This window comes from Conger conger, chromosome 4 (genome assembly GCF_963514075.1).
Source record: "Conger conger chromosome 4, fConCon1.1, whole genome shotgun sequence".
In the NCBI taxonomy this organism is placed as follows: domain Eukaryota; kingdom Metazoa; phylum Chordata; class Actinopteri; order Anguilliformes; family Congridae; genus Conger; species Conger conger.
In genome coordinates this window covers 68,064,867-68,088,981 of record NC_083763.1, presented here as the reverse complement: position 1 = coordinate 68,088,981, position 24,115 = coordinate 68,064,867, and the positions used below count along the sequence as shown (strand labels likewise).

At 42.1% G+C, this 24,115-nt stretch overlaps 1 protein-coding gene across 1 annotated transcript in view; it reads left to right on the top strand.

Moving 5' to 3' along the window:
* The window catches only part of LOC133126691 (deleted in malignant brain tumors 1 protein-like), a 42,741-nt gene that overhangs the window by 5,140 nt on the left and 13,486 nt on the right, over positions 1–24,115 (top strand). The window contains exons 2-11 of the mRNA XM_061239027.1: positions 8,122–8,442; positions 9,668–9,988; positions 11,489–11,809; positions 13,098–13,403; positions 15,181–15,501; positions 16,285–16,287; positions 16,941–17,253; positions 19,068–19,384; positions 20,349–20,669; positions 22,079–22,399. Of these exons, the coding sequence (XP_061095011.1) occupies positions 8,122–8,442; positions 9,668–9,988; positions 11,489–11,809; positions 13,098–13,403; positions 15,181–15,501; positions 16,285–16,287; positions 16,941–17,253; positions 19,068–19,384; positions 20,349–20,669; positions 22,079–22,399 (2,865 nt within the window). The remainder of the gene's footprint in view (positions 1–8,121; positions 8,443–9,667; positions 9,989–11,488; positions 11,810–13,097; positions 13,404–15,180; positions 15,502–16,284; positions 16,288–16,940; positions 17,254–19,067; positions 19,385–20,348; positions 20,670–22,078; positions 22,400–24,115) is intronic.

The following is a 24,115-nucleotide window of genomic DNA, read 5'->3' as shown; positions in this document are numbered from 1 at the left end:
GTGATTACATTCGACTCTTACCTACGCCACCATTGCTCAATATATGCTCCTGGGATTAGCATTATTGCTGAAATCTCAGTTCGGCAGAGAACTCAGAGGCTGAGGGTCTAGCCAACACAATACATGCAAAACACTGCTATGATAGTTGCGAGCCCAGGTTTGTGTGTATTTAGTGGGCTCCTTAGAGTTAATTTGACAGGAACCGGCGTAGAAACGCCCATGGGTTCCCTTCACGCCCATGGGTTCCCAAGAGCCATACACCACCAATCCTTTAATGGGCCGAACTTGACAGCCTCTCAGCTTAGAACTACCACGAATGTACCAAGCCGCTGATCAGTCGGTCTTTAGCCACCATTTCCCCCTCAGTTGTATTCAGTTGTAATTTAGGCTGAAAAGGTACAAGATGAATTAGAGTCATGGAGCTCACGCAAGTTACAAACAAAATAGTTTATTCGCAGACAGGTAGGCTATTAGCTTTAGAATTCCAATAGTCAATTACAGAATACACAAATTAAGAATAGAGATCCAAAGCGCTGTACAATTGATGCTTCTCCATTCACCCATTCAAACACACACTCACGGCGATTGGCTGCCATGCAAGGCCCCGACCAGCTCGTCAGGAGCATTTGGGGGTTAGGTACCTTGCTCAAGGACACTTCGACACAGCCCGGGCAGGGGATCGAACCGGCAACCCTCCAACTGCTAGACAACTGCTCTTACCGCCTGAGCCATGCCAGCCTGCGTTGGCTACACACAAACAAAGAGTATAGAATATGCCGTGTGGGAAGTCGAATACGATCTTCCGCTGCTACACATACATACATACATACATACGCAAGACATGTTGTGTGGGAAGATGAATACGATCTTCCTGATACTTACATATACGTACAATGTGCTGTGTGGGAAGTCGAATGCTATCTTCCGTTGCTATACATACATAGAATGTGCTGTGCGGGAAGCCGGTTATGGTCTTCCCAAATTGGTCTGTCTCCCTTGCTTTTATGCCAAATCATATGTTTGGACCAGGCGGCAGTGCCATAAATGTGGATCACTCCATCCTCCTGTCTGCCCTGTCAGCAACGGGCATCTGTGGCACAGCCCTGGACTGGATTGAGTCCTACCTCTCTGGTCGCTCCTTCCAGGTTGCCTGGGCTGGTTCGGTATCGACACCTCGGCCCCTCGCCACAGGAGTTCCCCAGGGCTCAGTCCTAGGCCCGCTTCTTTTTTCTCTTTACACTCGCTCCCTTGGCCCTGTGATCACTGCACATGGGCTATCCTATCACTCCTACGCGGACGATACCCAACTCTTTGTCTCGTTCCCGCCGTCTGATACGCAGGTTTCAGCCCGTATCTCTGCTTGCCTGAGGGACATCCAGAGCTGGATGGACAACCACCATCTAAAGCTCAACCCAGGCAAGACTGAAATGATATTCATCCCTGCTAATACCTCTCCCCATCTGGATCTCTCCATTTCCCTCGGGGATACCACACTCACGCCGTCACCCAGTGCAAGGAACCTCGGCGTGGTGATGGACAGCAGACTGTCCCTTTCCGAGAACATTGCGGCGGTGACCCGGTCTTGCAGGTTCTTCCTATACAACATACGGAGAATCCGCCCCTTTCTCACCCCCTACTCGACCCAGCTCCTGGTCCAAGCGATGGTTCTGTCCCGCCTGGACTACTGCAATTCCCTCTTGGCTGGCCTCCCAGCATCCGCCATCAGACCCCTCCAACTTATCCAGAATGCAGCAGCTCGTCTGGTCTTCAACCTTCCCAAATACTCGCACGTCACCCCCCTGCTTACTACCCTCCACTGGCTGCCTGTCATGGCTCGCATCAAATTCAAAACATTGGTGCTAGCCTTCCAAGCAGTTAAGGGGTCTTCCCCAGCTTATCTACAAAAAATCATCAGACCCTACACCCCTGCCAGACCTCTTCGTTCAGCCTCCACAGGCCGCTTGGCACCTCCCCCTCTCTGAACCTCTACCTCACGCTCACGACTGCTGTCTGTTCTGGCTCCACGGTGGTGGAATGAACTCCCCGTTGAGGTCAGAACTGTAGAATCTCTCCCCACCTTCAAACGCAAGCTGAAGACACACCTCTTCAAGCAGCACCTCTCCCCATCCCTCCCTACCTCCCTGTGAATCTTAATTGTTGTCTCTGTGACTTGCTTTGTGTATCGGTATTTTTTAGTTGGCTAGGTAAGCAGTGTTTTGATAGTTAGCTTTGGTCACTTTTGTTCTGTTTGTTTGTTTCTTGTTTAAAAAAAAATAAAAAAATTGGCCCTCGTCCTTATCTTTGTTGTACAGGTAGCAGTTCAAATTGTACTTCCCTCTAGGGTCTTTCAGCGAACTTATCCCTGGTTATGGATATGCACTTTGTTGTACGTCGCTCTGGATAAGAGCGTCTGCCAAATGCCAATAATGTAATGTAATGTAATAAATCAACCTGGAGGGGCGGTCAAATCTGGAATTTAGACCCCCACCCTTGGGGGTTGTTAAGTGGGGAAAATGAGATGATTACCAAGAGAGGACAAGCAGGTTTTCCCTTGAGGTACTGAAACTATGGTTTATTCAACTCCATTTGGTAAGAAAGTATCTCATCCGATTCCTTGATTTTACTGGATCACATCCATACCAAACAGATTACCCTTATGTTTTATTATGTTGCAGTTATCATGAAACTTCCCTCCTGATTATCCATTTTACATGCAATTCCTGTTACCATTACATAAGACTTAATGCAATAATACAAGGATCACATGGGCAATGTTTTCAAGGTTTTACCGGGTCTATTTACTATCTCAATAGCAGTTTTGAATATTTAATCTAGGAGACCAGTCACCGGTGTAATAACAGCAGTGCCAAAATGAGGGGACTGTGGGAGTGTCCCGAGCCTTTCCCAAAGGTGATGGTTCACGGTTCCCATGACTTATTGACCCCTGTGACCTCTCAACTAAAACACAGCCACAGTCCATCACCGATGGCCTGAAACTCCCCAAAGCTATTCCAAACAGTGTATTGTCCTCGACATGTACCCGAAACCCCAGCTTTCAGGCTCCTCACGAATGGCAGACCTTGCTGACCTTACCCACAATGCTACAGGCCACCCCATCATATCTATGAATGATGTAGTTGGGAGTCTTCATGATAACTGCATTATACTGTAAATATGTATTTGTACCTCTCATGGTAATATACCTTTTGGATAAACCTGATTTGGGTGAATGAAATGAAAGGAGACACCCCAGATTGCTTGGTTTCTTCTCCTTATCTCCAAAGATAAGGAGAAAGCCTTAGTTCTTGGTCTACGGTCAAGGCCTTAGTTCTTGACCCTAAAAACGGGTCACCCATCTGTAATTTACCGCCAACCCCCACCAGGCAGTGGTCAGGGGGCTAAAACACATGGCTTCGACAGAGACAGCTTTTGCCCAGTTTCCCAATGGTTATGATATCAAAGGTAGACTGTTACAAAAACTAGACCATTACACCAGTCGCACTGAACCAATCAGAATAACACCAAACATTACTATATTCTGACCTGAGATTATCATGAAACATCTTTATGCCATCTCCAGTATTCCTGTGCTCCAACCTGTAAGGAATGTGAGAAAAGGGGAGCTCCCCAGGGGGCCCAAGAAGGCTCCTCTAGGAATCCTTCTCTAGCTCTCCCCCACAGGCATGTGTAACAAAAAGGTGGGGGCTAACAATGTATGCTCCGGGAGGGGGAAGTCAGCAAGCTGACCAGCGCATGACACCAAATGTTACTTATTACTGGCTTACAATATATTTTGTAAGCTGGTTTGGCACCGTTGGCTTTCCATATTGCATCACTTCGTTAAAGGATCATTTTTGGAGGGAAATGGAAAATGGACAGACATTTGATCAACATACACGACAAGTGGTATACAATGACATTAAATCTAAAATCAAATCGTCTTCCAGGAATTTCATGGAATATATATTTTAAAACATGTTTGTATGGTTAAAATTGAGGAAAAAGTGAATTTTGATTTCAGCTTGTCTATAACTGGCCAAATCTTGCAACAATTGTGGCAGAGTTCTCAGGTTGGTTGCAAGAGCACTGAATGTCTGTGTCAAGACGTCTCATGGTGCTGGTGGCTTGGCAACCAGGAGGCTTGAGCAAAGGGGTAAAAAAAGAGAACCAGTTCATCCAGTTTTCTCATATGTGTTTGCCACCTGGTAGCAATGTCACCAACAGAACAATCCTCTCATATTCAAATGTACCACTGCCTGATGCAGTATGAAATCCAAATCCAACAAAATCACAACTTATATGAATATACATCAGCAGTCAAAAGTTTGGATTAATATTTTATTTCCACTGTTTGTAATCAAGCAATTCATATGTGGCCAAAGTGCAGATTCTCATATTTTATTACACCATATTTTTATATATTTTGGTTGCACCATTATTACAGCACTTTTTATACATATCAATGTTTTAAACAATTTAACATAATGTCTAATAAAATAGTAATGTTTTGTATTTGGTTGCATATCCATTGCATAGCATGACTTCCTGATGTCTGTGGCCTATCAACATCACCAGAGTCTGGATATCTTATTCTGACGTTGTCCTACAAGCGATACTATAACGCTTTGCATTTGAATGGATCTCTATGGGAACAAGATTCGGCTGTAAATTATGCTGATACAGTATAGAACACATTGGAATGTGGGCTAAATGGCTTTATTTCATCAAGGGACCAAGAATTGCATCTTCTGGTGTGCAGAAAAATGGCAGCAGGATCTCTGGACTGATGAGTCGGCTGTAGCAGAAGGCAGTTTGTTCGCCAAAGGGCTGGAGAGCAGTACAAAAATGAGTGTGTGCAGGCAACGGTGAAGAATGGCGGTTCCTTGCAAGTTTGGGGCTGCATTTCTGCAAATGGAGTTGGGGATTTGGTCAGAATTAATGGTCTCCTCAATGCTGAGAAGTACAAGCACATACTTATCCATCATGCAATACCATCAGGGAGGCATCTGATTGGCCATAAATTTATTCTGCAGCAGGACAACGACCCATCCATCCACCCATCCATTATCTGAACCCGCTTATCCTGATCAGGGTCGCAGGGGGCTGGAGCCTATCCCAGCATACATTGGGCGAAAGGCAGGAATACACCCTGGACAGGTCGCCAGTCCATCGCAGGGCACACGCACCATTCACTCACACACTCATGCCTACGGGCAATTTAGACTCTCCAATCGGCCTAACCTGCATGTCTTTGGACAGTGGGAGGAAACCGGAGTACCCGGAGGAAACCCACGCAGACACGGGGAGAACATGCAAACTCCGCACAGAGAGGCCCCGGCCGACAGGGATTCGAACCCAGGACCTCCTTGCTGTGAGGCAGCAGTGCTACCCACTGCACCATCCGTGCCGCCCGGACAACGACCCCAGAACATTAAAAACTTCAGCGTAAAGAAGAACAAGGAGTCCTGGAAGTGATGGCAGGGCCCCCACAGAGCCCTGATCTCAACATCATTGAGTCAGTCTGGGATTACATGAAGAGACAGAAGCATTTGAGGCTGCATAAATCCCCTGAAGAACTGTGGCTAGTTCTCAAAGATGTTTGGAACAACCTAGATGAATTGATGCTGTTTTGAAGGCAAAGGGTGATCACACTAAATATTGATTTGATTTTGATTTTTCTTCTGTTCATTCATTCTTCTGTTCGTGCGTTTTGTTAATTCCTATAAATAAACTATTAACATTTCTATTTTTTAAAGCATTCTTATTTTAGAGCATTTTCTCACACCTGCTTAAAACTTTTGCACAGTACTATATATATATATATATACAATGGGAGCAATAATTATTTGATCCCTTGCTGATATTGTAGGTTTGCCCACTTTCAAAAATGGAACTGTGTAGAATTTTAATCATAGGTACATTTTAACATTGAGAGACAGAATATCACAAAATAATCCACAATAACAACATCATATGAATTTTATAAATTTATTATCGTATCGTATTATATTTTTGCATGAAATAAGTATTTGATCCCCTACCAATCAGCAATAATTCTGGCTCCCACAGACCAGTTAGTTTTCCATTAAGAAGCACTCCTAATCTCAACTCATTACCCAAAACACCTGTGTCAACTATGTAGCTGTACAAAAGACACCAGTCCACACAATCAATCAGATTCCACCATGGGCAAGACAAAGGAGCTGTCTAAGGACATCAGGGACAAAATTGTTGGAGCATTTATTAGAAAATGAAAGAAACACAAAGTCACTGTCAATCTCCCTGGGTCTGGGGCTCCACGCAAGATCTCGCCTCGTGGGATATCAATGATCATGAGAAAGGTCAGGGATCAGCCCAGTACTACACAGGAGGAGCTTGTTAATGGCCTGAAGGCAGGTGGGACCACAGTCATGAAGGGAACCATCAATAACACACTACACCGTGAAGGATTAAAATCCTGCTGTGTGCTCAAGGTTCCTCTACTGAACAAGGCACATGTACAGGCCCGTCTGAAGTTTGCCAAAGAACACCTGGATGATCCAGAGGAGGCTTGGGAGAAGGTGATGTGGTCAGATGAGACCAAAATAGAGCTATTTGGCCTCAACTTGACTCGCCGTGTTTGGAGGAAGAGAAATGCTGAGTACAACCCCAAGAACACCATCCCCACTGTGAAGCATGGAGGTGGAAACCTTATGCTTTGGGGGTGTTTCTCAGCTAAGGGGACAGGACGACTTCACAGTATCGAGGGGATGAATGGGGCCATGTACCAGGAAATTTTGGGCGACAACCTCCTCCCCTCAGTGAGAGCACTGAAAATGGCTCGTGGATGGGTCTTCCAACATGACAATGACCCAAAACATGCGGCCAAGGCAACAAAGGAGTGGCTCAAAAAGAAGCATATTAAGGTCCTGGAGTGGCCTAGCCAGTCTCCAGACCTAAATCCCATTGAAAACCTGTGGAGGGAGCTGAAGCTTCGAGTTGACAGCCTCATAACCTTAAGGATTTGGAGAGGATCTGCAAAGAGGAGTGGACCAAAATCCCAAAATCCCTCCCAAGATCTGTGCAAACCTGGTGAAAAACAAAATCAAATAATTATTGCTCCCACTGTATATATATATATATATATATACATATACATATACATATACATATACATATACATATACATATATCTACAGTACCAGGTAAATGTGGCTGCTTTCATAACAATGCAGCTTGTTAACTTGTTGCTTAAACATTTTTTTCTTGTATGCTTCTGGATTTGTGAGGGAGCAGGGGCGGGAGACCAAGAGCGACCGGGAAGGGATTTCAAAGTTACCAACGATAAGTTGGATAACCACTAAAATAGGCAAGGAATATAAAACAGAAAACGGGAGAGACTCCCTGGCGAACTACCCACCGAAACAAAATCGTGACAGTGCAAACTAGCATGAAATCCCCAAAGAAGTGGGCGAGTTTTGTATGAGAAAATAACTGAAAAAGGAAACAAAACTCCCCGGCGATACGCCAACCGAAAATCTGACCTGAACAATAATGGTCAGGAAAAACAAAACAAGATTTCTGACCGGCAGTCTCGAAAGGGCGCCGAACTCTGCCGCTCGCTCCTCTAAAAAGAAGTGGAAACAAGCAACAAAAATAGGGAAGGTTCTCGGGAACTAACCAACCCAAAGGAAAACAAGATACGTCCCTATACTTCTATCTAATCTGCTGTGTACCTGCTTCTTTGCACACTGCACCCTATGCTAAACACCCACCAAACACCATCAGAGCCCCCGCAGACCCCTCTTATAACATCACCAGTTGCACATCACCCTAAGGCGCTACCAGGGAAAGTTGGCACTGATACAGTCCAGATTTCATCTGAGGAAATGAGGCTCATCCCATGCCCCACAGCGTGAGGCCTTAGCCGAATAAGCCAGCCAGCAGCCTTCCAAGCAGTCCTTATAATCACACAAGAATGTGAATCCATTATGCACAAGATAACAACACAATTGCTGCTCACTTGCTGATGGTAGCATACTTTACAACTGTAACTAACATTATCAAGCTAGCTACAGGCATTTTAATTTCACTCATAGGAAATAAATCACAGAACTCATTGGTCTTCCCTGTTTGTTGTAGCCAGTGCCCGGACCCCGATCAGACTGGTGAATGGTGATAATGAGTGCTCTGGCAGAGTGGAGATCTACCTTGTTGGCCAGTGGGGAACGGTGTGTGATTACTCCTGGAACATGAACAACGCTGAGGTGGTGTGTAGACAGGCTGGCTGTGGCAGAGCTCTGGCTGCTCTCAGCAGTGACCACTTTGGACGGGGCAGCGGGCCCATCTGGTTGGATAATGTGAGGTGTTCTGGAACCGAATCCTCCCTGACACAGTGCCAGCGCCCTGGGGTTCCGTCTAACTTCTGTTCTCACTATTCAGATGTTGGTGTGATTTGCTCAGGTAAGAGATATTCTCTTTAATATGCCTTAAATTGACTGTTACAAAGATGAACAGTGTTAACCCTAACTGCAACTTAAATGATTGTGTTAATGTTTCTATTTATTGTATTTCCTATCAGCCATTTTTATCAAAGTTTAGTGGTATCTTTTACGGGACGGAGTGTTAATTATCCAGTAAGTATGTCCAGTAAAATCTTTGGCTTCAGTCAGTATCAAAGGCTTGCCTAATCTCATCTCATCCCGGTACCAATATGAGTGGTATCTTTGGTGGGAGGCAATATTAATATTCAACTATCCTGTAAAATCTTTGGCTGCAGTCTGTATTGAAAGCTCACTCTCATGTCCTGCACACATTTAGGAAGGGATGGAGCAATAGTGTTAATTCATGTTTATTATGTGAGGAAAAAATATTTTGGCATCATTCTGAAACTGTAGCAGTACAAATTAAACTAGCAGGATGCCACTATTTAGTTAATTAATGGAAAACACAAAGATTTGTCAGTTATTTAAAAAAATATTTGAACTGTCACATTTAAAAAAAGTTATTTTTCACATGGCAGACCAGAACTCACCTGATGACACACGAGTTGGGAAACCTTGTCCTAAAATCCCTGCAAACTTTTATTTCTGAATTCAGACACTAGATCAAGATGGTTGAAGGCCAATATAGTATAAATAGGAAGCCATTTCAGACACAGCCTTTTCATTTATATAAATGTCCATTAGGCAAATTTTGACCAAGCAAACCTGTGAAACATCAGCATGACTGGAGAGTCGGTCATGATGACATAATTAATTTCCAATCCAGCCTTTATTCTGAATACCATAGCAAAACCAGATAAATGAATGAATAACCAAATTGAAATACGAGTGAAAACTGCTAGAAGTGACATCTTATTTAATTCATTTGTGTATAGTTTGGCTCCTAAAATTAGTTTGGTAACTATTTAAAAAAAAAAAAATGAATAAATATAGACAAAGAAATCTTTGCTTCAGAAAAAATTTGAAACCACAGGATTTACTACTGTCAGGGCCGGGGAGTCATTTACATGCAAATTCATCAAATCGTAGGGGTAAATTACTCTGAATGGACATTACATTGTCCAGTCAGGACCACAAACCCGATCCACAGCCTTTAGCGCCTAAACCGAATTAACCATCCAGTAGCTAAAGAAAGTATTTTTATTAATTTCCCAAGAATATCAATCTTTTCATCACTGTTAAAAATGTGTTTCATATAGCGATCAGATTGGTGAATGGAAGTGATCAATGCTCTGGTAGAGTGGAGATCTACCATGTTGGCCAGTGGGGAACGGTGTGTGATAACTCCTGGAACATGAACAACACTGAGGTGGTGTGTAGACAGGCTGGCTGTGGCAGAGCTCTGGATGCTCTCAGCAGTGCCCACTTTGGACAGGGCAGTGGGCCCATCTGGTTGGGTGATGTGAGCTGTTCTGGAAACGAATCCTCCCTGACACAGTGCCAGCACCCTGGATTTGGGTCTTACAACTGTAGTCACCATGAAGATGCTGGTGTGAATTGCTCAGGTAGGACATCTTCTCTTTGAATTGCCTTAAAGTGTCTGTTACAAAGATGCACAAGTGAACATGCCCAGTGTTAACCTGATCTGCAATTGACATGTTTATTTTAATGTTGCAATTTATTTACTGTAAGCCAGTCTTATGATCAAAGGGTAGCTGTATCTTTGGTGGGAAGCAGTATTAATTATCCACTATCCTGTAAAATATTTGGCTACAGTCAATATTGAAAGCTTAAGCTCATCTGGTGTGCACATTTACGAAGGGATGGTGCAATAGCATCCTCCACCTTCATGAGAAGTGCTGTTTTGCCATTCCTTTCTTGGTCCATACTTCTGCGTCTATGCCAGACATCACTTTTTCCAATCTTGCCTCTAATGTAATAATTTGGGGATTAAGTAGCATGCATATAAAAATAGATGAAAACAAACTGACATTAGTTTTTTTATGATATCTTGATGGTAGTCAAGTCCATGCAGTAGCTGTAGATCCCAACTTTTGTCTCGCGTTTTATGTGGACCAGCGTTGCCGAAAACAAAGCTAATACATAATCAGAAATCCTGATGGAAATGGTAAAGCTTGACTAATTTTTCAGGTATAGCCTTATTGGAATGTCACTGTCAGCCTATTGATAGAATAAACTATGATCTTGTAGACACTTTGATTGATTTAATATATTCAAGGCTATCTTGGAATCATCTCACGGCCTACCTCAAATGTAATTTTGACTGGCATGCACATTTTGCTGGTAGCATAACCCGCACATTGCTACCTTTTTCACCTTTAAAACTTATTTCTCATGGGAAACTTGGATTCAGTGATGTAAAGTGCAATATGGCTGATTTTGAACTGACAGACCCATTTAAATCCATCAAAATGACTGAAAAGAGACAGGCCATATGACTGGTGAATTCTGATGACATGAAAAGGTTTCAATCCAGCCTTCATTCTTTATGCCATCCTGAATACAGAAGAATTCATGAATATCCAAAATGAAATACAGGTGAAACCCGCAAGAGGTGATATCTCGTTTACTTCCCTGTTTGTGCTGAGGATAAATACTAAAACAACATTTTAGTTAACTAGCTTCATAATGAAGCTCATTAGTTATTAGGCTACATGGCTCGCCATTGAATTATATTGGTCATACTGGCTGCATTAACATAGCAGGCTTAAACAATTCAGCCAGCAAGCTAGCTGCTGTGCTCCCTCTTGTAAATAATATCAACACAATACTTTTCATCCTTGTAGTCTACATACTCTAATGTTGCCACTTAACTCGAGATGTTATGTCTGTCCCCAAAAGCGTTACATAGGTCAATGTATTCAAAACTATAGTATAATTATGCTCCAGATAACAATACAATTTCTGCTCACTTGCTGATGTTAGCATACTTAGAATTATATATCTGTATGGTAACATTTTCAAACAAGCTACAGGTGCTTACATTTGATGGCTTGTGTTAGCCTCATCGAAAATAAATCACAGGACTTCCCTGTTTGTTGTAGTAACTCCCCAGACCCAGGTCAGACTGGTAAATGGAAATAACGAGTGCTCTGGCAGAGTGGAGATCTACCATGTTGGCCAGTGGGGAACGGTGTGTGATAAATCCTGGAACCTGAATGACGCTGAGGTGGTGTGTAGACAGGCTGGCTGTGGCAGAGCTCTGGCCGCTGTCAGCAGTGCCCACTTTGGACAGGGCAGTGGGCTCATCTGGTTGAATGACGTGAGCTGTTCTGGAAACGAATCCTCCCTGACACAGTGCCAGCACCCTGGATTTGGGTCTAACTTCTGTTCTCACTATAGAGATGTTGGTGTGATTTGCTCAGGTAGGAGGTCTTCTCTTCAATATGCCTTAAATTGACTCATAAAAAGATGACCAATTGAACATACTGAGTGTTAAGCTTAATTGCAATTGAAAAGTTCATGCTGCTGTTCCTATTCATTAAATGTAAGCCAGTTTTTTAATCGAAGGTGAGGTTTCTTTGGCGAGAGGCAGTATTAATAATCATCCATCCTGTAAAATCTTTGGCTACAGCCAGTTTTGAAAGCTCATCTGCTGCACAAGGGATGGTGTAATAGTGTTCATTGAACTGGCAGGCTGCCACAATTTAGTTAATTCATGGGAAACACTGGGATTTGTTTTTATTAATTATTATTGTCTTAAGGGTCAAACATGACCCATCACTATGTTTAGCAGCAGAGAAAACCCCCTAAATGATCTTTTTAAAACTTGACATTTGATGACAAAGTAGAAAATCAATGAAGCTGCTTTATTTTAGGTGTTCAGTGAAGGCGGGTACTTTTTGACCCTTAGGACATGGGGAGTATACAGAATGTTAAGACTACACAAGAGTTAAAAAAAAAAAATTGAACTGTTATATTTTTTTTAATGAGATTTTTCACATGGCATACCAGACCTCACCTGATGGCACACCAGTCAAACCCGGCCCAAAAATACCTGCAAATTTTGATTTCAGACACTCCATCAAGATGGTTGAAGGCCAATATAGTATAACCAGGAAAACATTTCAGATTTTGACCAGGCAAACCCATTTAGCATCAACATGACGGGAGAGAGTCGGTCATGATGACATCATTAATTTCCAATCCAGCCTTTATACTGAACACCACAGCAAAACCAGAGAAATGAATGAATAACCAAAGTGAAATACGGGAGAAAACTGCTAGAAGTGACACCTTATTTAATTCTCTGTTTCACCTGTGTACAGATAGGCTACTAAAATCACAGTTTGGAAACTTTTTATTTCTTTAAATAATTTCTTTAGTTATGAGGCATGTTGTCATTGGTCGCATTGTCTCCCCCTTTCTCTGAGAATGAATAAATGTAAACAAAGAAACCTTTGCTTCAGAAAAATGTCAAACCACAGGATTTACGACTGTCAGGGCCAGGGAATCATTGACATGCAAATTCATCAAACAGTACAGGTAAATAATTTTGAATGGACACTACATTGTCCGGTCAGGACCACAAACCAGATCCACAGCCTAAAGTGCCTAAACTGAATGAATCATCCTGTAGCTAAAGAAAGTCTTTTTAATAATTGCCCAAGAATATCAATCTTTTCATGACAGTTAAAAATGTGTTTCATATAGCGATCAGATTGGTGAATGGAAGTGATCGATGCTCTGGCAGAGTGGAGATCTACCATGTTGGCCAGTGGGGAACGGTGTGTGATAACTCCTGGAACATGAACGACGCTGAGGTGGTGTGTAGACAGGCTGGCTGTGGCAGAGCTCTGGATGCTCTCAGCAGTGCCCACTTTGGACAGGGCAGCGGGCCCATCTGGTTGGGTGATGTGAGCTGTTCTGGAAACGAATCCTCCCTGACACACTGCCAGCACCCTGGATTTGGGTCTTATAACTGTAGTCACCATGAAGATGCTGGTGTGAATTGCTCAGGTAGGAAATCTTCTCTTTAAATTGCCTTAAAGTGTCTCTTGCAAAATGCACAAGTGAACATGCCCAGTGTTAACCTGAACTGCAATTGACATGTTTATGTCAATGTTCCTATTTAAATGTAAATGTAAGTGGTAAATGTTTGGCATTCATAAAGCGCCTTCATCCAAAGAACTGTACAATTTATGCTTCTCATTCACCCATTCATACACACACACCAAGGTGATTGGCTGCAATGTGAGGTACCAACCAGCTTGTCAGGAGCATTCAGGGGTTAGGTGTCTTACTCAGGGACACTTTGACATACCCAGGGCAGGTATTTATTATTAACTCTGTAAGCCAGGTTTATATTCAAGGTTGAGTGGTATCTTTGGCTGGACGCAAAGATATCACTTTTGTATGGGCAGCCTGTAGCATAGTGGTTAAGTTACCTGACTGGGACCCACACAGTCGATGGGCCCTTAAGCAAGTCCCACCAACATTATGCCAAGGAGGATTGTCTCCCGCTTAGTCTAATCAACTGTAAGTCACTTTGAATAAAAGCATCAGCCAAATAACATGCAATGTAATGTAGAGGTAGTAGTAATAATTCACTTTGATTTTCATGCGGTGTGGCTTGCAGAAATATTCTACTGAATGTCAACAGACATTAACGTCATTGCATAAATGAAAAATGTTGTTTTGCCATTCCTTTCTCGGTCATTGCTTCTTCACCCATGCCAGAATTCACCGGCTCATCAATCCTGCCTATCTTGCCTTTATTGTAATAATTTAGGTATTAAATAACATACATATGAAAGCGTTACTACTGCAGTGGTAGTCCAGGCAGCAGCTGGACTGTAGGTCCCAACTGATGGCTTTGGTCTTCTGTGGACCAACCTTGCCAAACACACAAAGCTAATATATAATGAGAAATCATGGCAGAAATGCCCAGGGTGTAAAAAGCAAGCCAAATTTCTCTATGCTTAATTAAACTATGATCTTGTAGATTCATTGATTGATTGTATATATCCAAATCTGTCTTGGAATCATCTCACTGCCTACCTAAGCTGCAATTGTGACTGACATGCACATTTTGCTGATAGCCTAACCCACACATTACTACCTTTTTAAAATGGAAAACTTCTTTCACATGGGAAATTTGGTTTCAGTTACGTAAATTGCCATGAGGCAGATTTTGAGCTGACAAACACATGTAAACCCATCATAACAACTGAACATAGACAGGCCATATGACTGCCACATTGTGATGACAAAATACAGCTTTTATTCTTAATGTCATCACGAAACCAGGAGAAATAATCAATCAGAAAAGGTAAATACAAGCGAATAGTTACTAGAATTACCATTTAGTTAACTAGCTTAGTTTACGAGCTCATTAGTTATTAGGCTGCATGGCTCACCATAACATATTGCACAAACTATTTGCATGAACATAGCAAGCTTAAAATATTGAGCCAGCAAGCAAGATGCAGTGCTCCCTAAGGTAAAGAATATCAACAATGCTTTCCATCCTTGCAGGCTAGATACTCTAATGTTGCATTTTAACTTGAGATTTTATGTCTGTCCCCAAAAACGTTACACGAGTCAATGTATTTGAAACAATTGTGTCATTATGTACAGGATAACAACACAATTGTTTCTCACTTGCAGATGGTAGCAAACTTTATAACTGTAACAAATATTATCAAGCAAGCTACAGGCATTTTAATTTGCTGGCTTATGCAACACTCATAGGAAATAAATCACAGAACTCATTGATCTTCCCTGTTTGTTGTAGCCAGTGCCCGGACCCCGATCAGACTGGTGAATGGTGATAATGAGTGCTCTGGCAGAGTGGAGATCTACCATCTTGGCCAGTGGGGAACGGTGTGTGATTACTCCTGGAACCTGAACGACGCTGAGGTGGTGTGTAGACAGGCTGGCTGTGGCAGAGCTCTGGCTGCTGTCAGCAGTGCCCACTTTGGAGAGGGCAGTGGGCTCATCTGGTTGGATGATGTGAGGTGTTCTGGAAATGAATCCTTTCTAACTCAGTGCCAGCGCGCTGGGTTTCAGTCTAACTTCTGTTCTCACGAAAAAGATGTTGGTGTGATTTGCTCAGGTAGGAGACCTTCCCTTTAATATGCCTTAAATTGACTGTTACAAAGATGAACAGTGTTAACCCTAACTGCAACTGACATGATTTTGTTAATGTTTCCATTTACTGTATTACCTATCAGCCATTTTTAGCAAAGTTTAGTGGTATCTCTGGCAGGAGGCGGTGTTAATTATCCACTATCCAGTAAAATCTTTGGCTACAGTCAATATCGAAGGCTCGCTCTCATCCATGCACACTTGTAGTAAGGGACAGAGCATTTGTGATCATGGAGTATGTTCTGACACTGTAGCGGGACAAATTAAACTGGCAGGCTGCCACCATTTAGTTAATAAATAAAGAACCCTTCAAAAGGGATTTTTCACATGGCACACAAGACCTCACTTGATGGCACACCAGTTGAGAAACCCTGTCCTCAAATCCCTGCAAATTTAAATTTCTGAATTCAGACACCAGATCAAGATGGCTTTAGGCCAATAGAGTATAAATAGGAAGCCATATCAGGTTTTGACCAGGCCAACCCATTTAACATCAACATGATTGGAGTGTCGGTCATGATGATATTAATTTCTAATCCAGCCTTTATTCTAAATGCCACCACAAACCCAGATAAATTATTCAATAAACAAAGTGAAATACTGGTGAAAACTGCTTGAAGTAACATCTTATTTAATTCTCTGTTTGAGCTGTGTACAGTAAGGCTACTAAAATTACAGTTTGGTAACTAGTTTTGTTCAGAATTTATTTACTTATGAGTCTACATGTTCTGAATTCAGACACGAGATCAAGATGGTTGAAGGCAAACATAGTATAAATAGGAAGCCATTTCAGACAGCCTTTTCATTTATATAAATGTCCATGAGGCTAATTTTGACCAGGCAAACCCGTTAAACATCAATATGACTGGAGAGAGTCAGTCATGATGACATAATTCATTTCCAAACCAGCATTTACTCTAAATGCCATAGCAAAACCAGATAAATGAATGAATAACCAAAGTGAAATAAGAGTGAAAACTGCTAGAAGTGACACCTTATTTAATTATCTGTTTCGCCTGTGTAAAGTTAGGCGACTAAAATCACAGTTTGGAAACTTTTTTTAAAATAATTTATTTTGTTAGGAGGCATGTTGTCATTGGTTGCTTTGTCTCCCCCTTTCTCTGAGAATGAATAAATATAGACAAAGAAACCTTTGCTTCAGAAAAAATGTGAAACCACAGGAATTACTACTGTCAGGGCCGGGGAGTCATTGACATGCAAATTCATCAAACAGTACGGGTAAATTATTCTGAATGGACACTACATTTTCTGGTCAGGTCCACAAACAAGATCCACAGCCTTAAGCGCCTAAACCGAATGAACCATCCAGTAGCTAAAGAAAGTATTTTTAATAATTTCCCAAGAATATCAATCTTTTCATGACTGTTAAAAATGTGTTTCATATAGCGATCAGATTGGTGAATGGAAGTGATCGATGCTCTGGCAGAGTGGAGATCTACCATGTTGGCCAGTGGGGAACGGTGTGTGATAACTCCTGGAACATGAGCGACGCTGAGGTGGTGTGTAGACAGGCTGGCTGTGGCAGAGCTCTGGCTGCTCTCAGCAGTGCCCACTTTGGACAGGGCAGCGGGCCCATCTGGTTGGGTGATGTGAGCTGTTCTGGAAACGAATCCTCCCTGACTCAGTGCCAGCACCCTGGATTTGGGTCTTACAACTGTAGTCACCATGAAGACGCTGGTGTGAATTGCTCAGGTAGGAAGTCTTCTCTTTAAATTGCCTTAAAGTGTCTGTTACAAAGATGCACAACTGAACATGCCCAGTGTTAACCTGCACTGCAATTGACATGTTTTTGTCAATGTTCCGATTTAAATGTAAATGTAAGTGGTAAATGTGAGGCATTCATGAAGAGCCTTCATCCAAAGCACTGTACAATTTATGCTTCTCATTCACCCATTCATACACACGCACCAAGGTGATTGGCTGCAATGTGAGGTACCAATCAGCTTGTCAGGAGCATTCAGGGGTTAGGTGTCTTGCTCAGGGACACTTCGACATACCCAGGGCAGGTATTTATTATTAACTCTGTAAGTCAGGTTAATATTGAAGGTTGAGTTGTATCTTTGGCGGGAGGCCAAAGCATCAGCCAAATAACATGCAATGTAATGTAGAGGTAGTAGTAATAATTCACTTTGATTTTCACTCTTTGTGGCTTGCAGAAATATTCCACTGAATGTCGACAGACATTAATATCATTGCATAAATGCAAAATGTTGTTTTGCCATTCCTTTCTCGGTCATTGCTTCTTCACCCATGCCAGACTTCACCGGCTTATCAATCCTGCCTATCTTGCCTTTATTGTAATAATTTAGGTATTAAGTAACATGCAGATGAAAGCGTTACTAGTGCAGTGGTAGTCCAGGCAGCAGCTATACTGTAGGTCCCGACTGATGGCTTTGGTCTTCTGTGGACCAACCTTGCCAAACACACAAAGCTAATATATAATGAGAAATCATGGCAGAAAGCAAGCCCAATTTTTCTATGCTTAATTAAACTACATTACATTACATTACATTACTGGCATTTGGCAGACGCCCTTATCCAGAGCGACGTACAGTTGATTAGACTAAGCAGGAGACAATCCTCCCCTGGAGCAATGCAGGGTTAAGGGCCTTGCTCAAGGGCCCAACGGCTGTGCGGATCTTATTGTGGCTACACCAGGGATTAGAACCACCGATGATATTGTAGATATTGTAGATACATTGTAGATACATGTAGATACATTGATTGATTGTACATATCCAAAGCTGTCTTGGAATCATCTCACTGCCTACCTCAACTGCAATTGGGACTGACATGCACATTTTGCTGGTAGCCTAACCCACACATTCCTACCTTTTTTAAATGGAAAACTTCTTTCACATGGGAAATCTGGTTTCAGTTACGTAAATTGCCATGAGGCAGATTTTGAGCTGACAAACACATGTAAACCCATCATAACAACTGAACATAGACAGGCCATATGACTGCCACATTGTGATGACAAAATACAGCTTTTATTCTTAATGTCATCATGAAACTAGGAGAATTAATCAATCAGAAAAGGTAAATACAGGTGCATAGTTACTAGAATAACCATTTAGTTAACTAGCTTAGTTTATGAGCTCATTAGTTATTAGGCTGCATGGCTCACCATAACATATTGCTCAAACTATTTGCATGAACATAGCAAGCTTAAAATATTGAGCCAGCAAGCAAGATGCCATGCTCCCTAAGGTAAAGAATATCAACACAATGCTTTCCATCCTTGTAGGCTAGATACTCTAATGTTGCAATTTAACTCAAGATTTTATGTTTGTCCTCGAAAATGTTACACGAGTCAATGTATTTGAAACAATTGTGTCACTATCTACAAGATAACAACACAATTGCTTCTCACATGCTGATGGTAGCAAACTGTATAACTGTAACGAACATTATCAAGCTAGCTACAGGAATTAAAATTTTATGGCTTGTGCAACACTCATAGGCAATAAATCACAGAACTCATTGGTCTTCCCTGTTTGTTGTAGCCAGTGCCCAGACCCCGATCAGACTGGTAGATGGAGATAATGAGTGCTCTGGCAGAGTGGAGATCTACCATCTTGGCCAGTGGGGAACGGTGTGTGATTACTCCTGGAACCTGAACAACGCTGAGGTAGTGTGTAGACAGGCTGGCTGTGGCAGAGCTCTGGCTGCTGTCAGCAGTGCCCACTTTGGACAGGGCAGTGGGCCCATCTGGTTGGATGATGTGAGGTGTTCTGGAAACGAATCCTCCCTGACTCAGTGCCAGCGCCCTGGATTTCGTTCTAGCTTATGTTTTCGCAGTGGAGATGTTGGTGTGATTTGCTCAGGTAGGAGATCTTCTCTTTAATATGCCTTAAATTGACTCTTACAAAGATGAACAGTGTTAACCCTAACTGCAACTGACATGATTGTGTTCATGTTTCTATTCATTGTATTACCTATCAGCCATTTTTATCAAAGTTTAGTGGTATCTTTGGCAGGAGACAGTGTTAATTATCCACTATCCAGTAAAATCTTTGGCTTCAGTCGATTTCCAGTCTAGCCTTTATTCTGAATGCCATGACGAACCCAGATAAATTATTCAATAAACAAAGTGAAATACTGGTGAAAACTGCAAGAAGTAACATCTTATTTAATTCTATGTTTGACCTGTGTAAGTTAGGCTACTAAAATTACAGTTTGGTAACTAGTTCAGACACTAGATCAAGATGGTTGAAGACCAATATAGTATAAATTGGAAGCCATTTCAGACAGCCTTTTAATTTATATAAATGTCGATGAGGCTAGGCAAACCCGTTAAACATCAACATGACTGGAGAGAGTCGGTCATGATGACAGAATTCATTTCCAATCCAGCCTTTATTCTGAATACCATAGCAAAACCAGATAAGTGAATGAATAACCAAAGTGAAATCCGAGTGAAAACTGCTAGAAGTGACATCTTATTTAATTCATGTGTGTACAGTTAGGCTACTAAAATTACTAGTTTTTTATTCGTTTAAAATAATAATAAATAATTCTTTACGTATGAGTCTACATGTTGTCATATTGTCTCCCACTTTCTCGGAGAATGAATAAATATAGACAAAGAAGCCTTTGCTTCAGAAAATAATGTGAAACCACAGGATTTACTACTGTCAGGGCCGGGGAGTCATTGACATGCGAATTCATCCAACAGTATGGGTAAATTATCCCATCCTTAAGCGCCTAAACCGAATGAACCATCCTGTAGCTAAAGAAAGTATTTTAAATAATTGCCCAAGAATATCAATATTTTCATGACTATTAAAAATGTGTTTCATTTAGCGATCAGATTGGTGAATGGAAGTGATCAATGCTCTGGCAGAGTCGAGATCTACCATGTTGGCCAGTGGGGAACGGTGTGTGATAACTCCTGGAACCTGAACAACGCTGAGGTGGTGTGTAGACAGGCTGGCTGTGGCAGAGCTCTGGCTGCTCTCAGCAGTGCCCACTTTGGACAGGGCAGTGGGCCCATCTGGTTGGGTGATGTGAGCTGTTCTGGAAACGAATCCTCCCTGACACACTGCCAGCACCCTGGATTTGGGTCTTATAACTGTAGTCACCATGAAGATGCTGGTGTGAATTGCTCAGGTAGGAAATCTTCTCTTTAAATTGCCTTAAAGCGTCTCTTACAAAGATGCACATGTAATGTTGGGGCTGGGCGGAGAGCCAGAAACGACCAAGGGTAAAACCCTTCTAAGCAAACACATGAACGTGTTCGGAATTAAATCCCAGGAGGAAGGGGAATGGGGATACACAGCCACGAAATCAGAACTTCTCCCGGAACAGGGGGAGGAAAAGAAAATAACAGGAACAAGTCTTTTCTTTTTTTAAAACAAAGAGAAATTAAGCCCAAAAACAGCTAATAGAAAATAAAACAACCCTTCGAAAACAGGGCGAACCACTCAACCAAAATATACAACAAAAGCCCAACTGAAAATCTGACCTAAACTATAACGGTCAGGTAATTAAAAAAACAAGATTTCCGAATGGCAGTCTTGAACGGGTTAAACTTTAGCGGCAAACTCTGCCACTTGCTCCTCTCAACGGAAGCAAACCTAATAAATAGGGAAGGTCCACAGAACGAACCAAACCAGGAGAAACAATATAGGTCCCTATACTTCTAACAAATTTCTAAGTTGAATGCAAAAGCAATTCAGCCTTTCAAAACCTCTTCATCTGTCTGCCTCTAGACCTCCACACCAGCTCAGTGCACGTGTCAAAAACATTAAAGCTCAGTGCCAGGAAGAGATGTAATTAGCTCTCCATGCAGCTGACTACAATCGGCCATGATTACACCCGCATTCCACATGCGGGAGGTAATCTTCCTGCTGAACCTGGCCGGCACACCCTCTAGAGGTGTAGAGAGGAACATACTGGAATTTCCAGAAGTAGACAGTGAAAACCATGACAACATTACTACCTTTTTTAAATGGAAAACTTCTTTCACATGGGAAATTTGATTTCAGTTACATAAATTGCCATGAAGCAGATTTTGAGCTGACAAACACATCTAAACCCATCATAACAACTGAACATAGACAGGCCATATGACTGCTACATTCTGATGACAAAATACCGCTTTTATTCTTAATGTCATCACGAAACCAGGAGAATTCACGATAACATATTGCTCAAACTATTTGCATGAACATAGCAAGCTTAAAATATTGATCCAGCAAGCAAGATGCCGTGCTCCCTAAGGTAAAGAATATCAACACAATGCTTTCCATCCTTGTAGGCTAGATACTCTAATGTTGCAATTTATCTCGAGATTTTATGTTTGTCCCCAAAAACGTTACACAAGTCAATGTATTTGAAACAATTGTGTCATTATGTACAGGATAACAACACAATTGTTTCTCACTTGCAGATGGTAGCAAACTTTATAACTGTAACTAATATTATCAAGCTAGCTACAGGAATTTTAATTTTATGGCTTATGCAACACTCATAGGCAATAAATCACAGAACTCATTGGTCTTCCCTGTTTGTTGTAGCCAGTGCCCAGACCCCGATCAGACTGGTAGATGGAGATAATGAGTGCTCTGGCAGAGTGGAGATCTACCATGTTGGCCAGTGGGGAACGGTGTGTGATTACTCCTGGAACCTGAACGACGCTGAGGTGGTGTGTAGACAGGCTGGCTGTGGCAGAGCTCTGGCTGCTGTCAGCAGTGCCCACTTTGGAGAGGGCAGTGGGCCCATCTGGTTGGATGATGTGAGGTGTTCTGGAAATGAATCCTCTCTGACTCAGTGCCAGCGCCCTGGGTTTCGGTCTAACCTCTGTTCTCACCAAACAGATGTTGGTGTGATTTGCTCAGGTAGGAGATCTTCTCTTTAATATGCCTTAAATTGACTGTTACAAAGATGAACAGTGTTAACCCTAACTGCAACTGACATGATTTTGTTAATGTTTCCATTTACTGTATTACCTATCAGCCATTTTTAGCAAAGTTTAGTGGTATCTCTGGCAGGAGGTGTTAATTATCCACTATCCAGTAAAATCTTTGGCTTCAGTCAGTATCGAAGGCTCGCTCTCATCCATGCACACTTGTAGTAAGGGACAGAGCATTTTTGATCATGGAGTATGTTCTGACACTGTAGCGGGACAAATTAAACTGGCAGGCTGCCACCATTTAGTTAATAAATAGAGAACCCTGGGAATTTTTTCAAAAGAGATTTTTCACATGGCACATAAGACCTTACTTGATGGCACACCAGTTGGGAAACCCTGTCCTCAAATCCCTGCAAATGTAAATTTCTGAATTAAGACACCAGATCAAGATGGCTTTAGGCCAATAGAGTATAAATAGGAAGCCATATCAGGTTTTGACCAGGCAAACCCATTTAACATCAACATGATTGGAGAGTCGGTCATGATGACACAATTAATTTCCAATCCAGCCTTTATTCTAAATGCCATCACGAACCCAGATAAATTCATGAATAAACAAAGTGAAATACTGGTGAAAACTGCTTGAAGTAACATCTTATTTAATTCTCTGTTTGACCTGTGTACAGTTAGGCTACTAAAATCCCAGTTTGGTAACTAATTTTGTTAAGAATTTCTTTACTTATGAGTCTACATGTTCTGAATTCAGACACTAGATCAAGATGGTTGAAGGCCAGTATAGTATAAATAGGAAGCCATTTCAGACAGCCTTTTCATTTATATAAATGTGCATGAGGCTAATTTTGACCAGGCAAACCCGTTAAACATCAACATGACTGGAGCGTCGGTCATGATGACATACAGTGCATCCGGAAAGTATTCACAGCGCTTCACTTTTCCCACATTTTGTTATGTTCCAGCCTTATTCCAAAATGGAATAAATTCATTTTTTCCTCAGAATTCTACACACAACACCACATAATGACGACATGAAAGTTTTTTTTTTAAATTTTTGCTAATTTATAAAAAATAAGAAACTAAGAAATCACATGTACATAAGTATTCACAGCCTTTGCTCAATACTTTGTTGATGCACCTTTGGCAGCAATTACAGCCTCAAGTCTTTTTGAATATGATGCCACAAGCTTGGCACACCTATCTTTGGGCAGTTTCGCCCATTCCTCTTTGCAGCACCTCTCAAGCTCCATCAGGTTGGATGGGGAGAGTCGGTGCACAGCCATTTTCAGAGCTCTTCAGAGATGTTCAATCGGATTCAAGTCTGGGCTCTGGCTGGGCCACTCAAGGACATTCACAGAGTTGTCCTGAAGCTGCTCCTTTGATATCTTGGCTGTGTGCTTAGGGTCATTGTCCTGCTGAAAGATGAACCGTCGCCCCAGACTGAGGTCAAGAGCGCTCTGGAGCAGGTTTTCATCCAGGATGTCTCTGTACATTGCTGCATTCATCTTTCCCTCAATCCTGACTTGTCTCCCAGTTCCTGCCGCTGAAAAAAATCCCCACAGCATGATGCTGCCACCACCATGCTTGGTATTGGCCAGGTGATGAGCAGTGCCTGGTTTCCTCCAAACATGACGCCTGGCATTCACGCCAAAGAAGTTCAATCTTTGTCTCATCAGACCAGAGAATT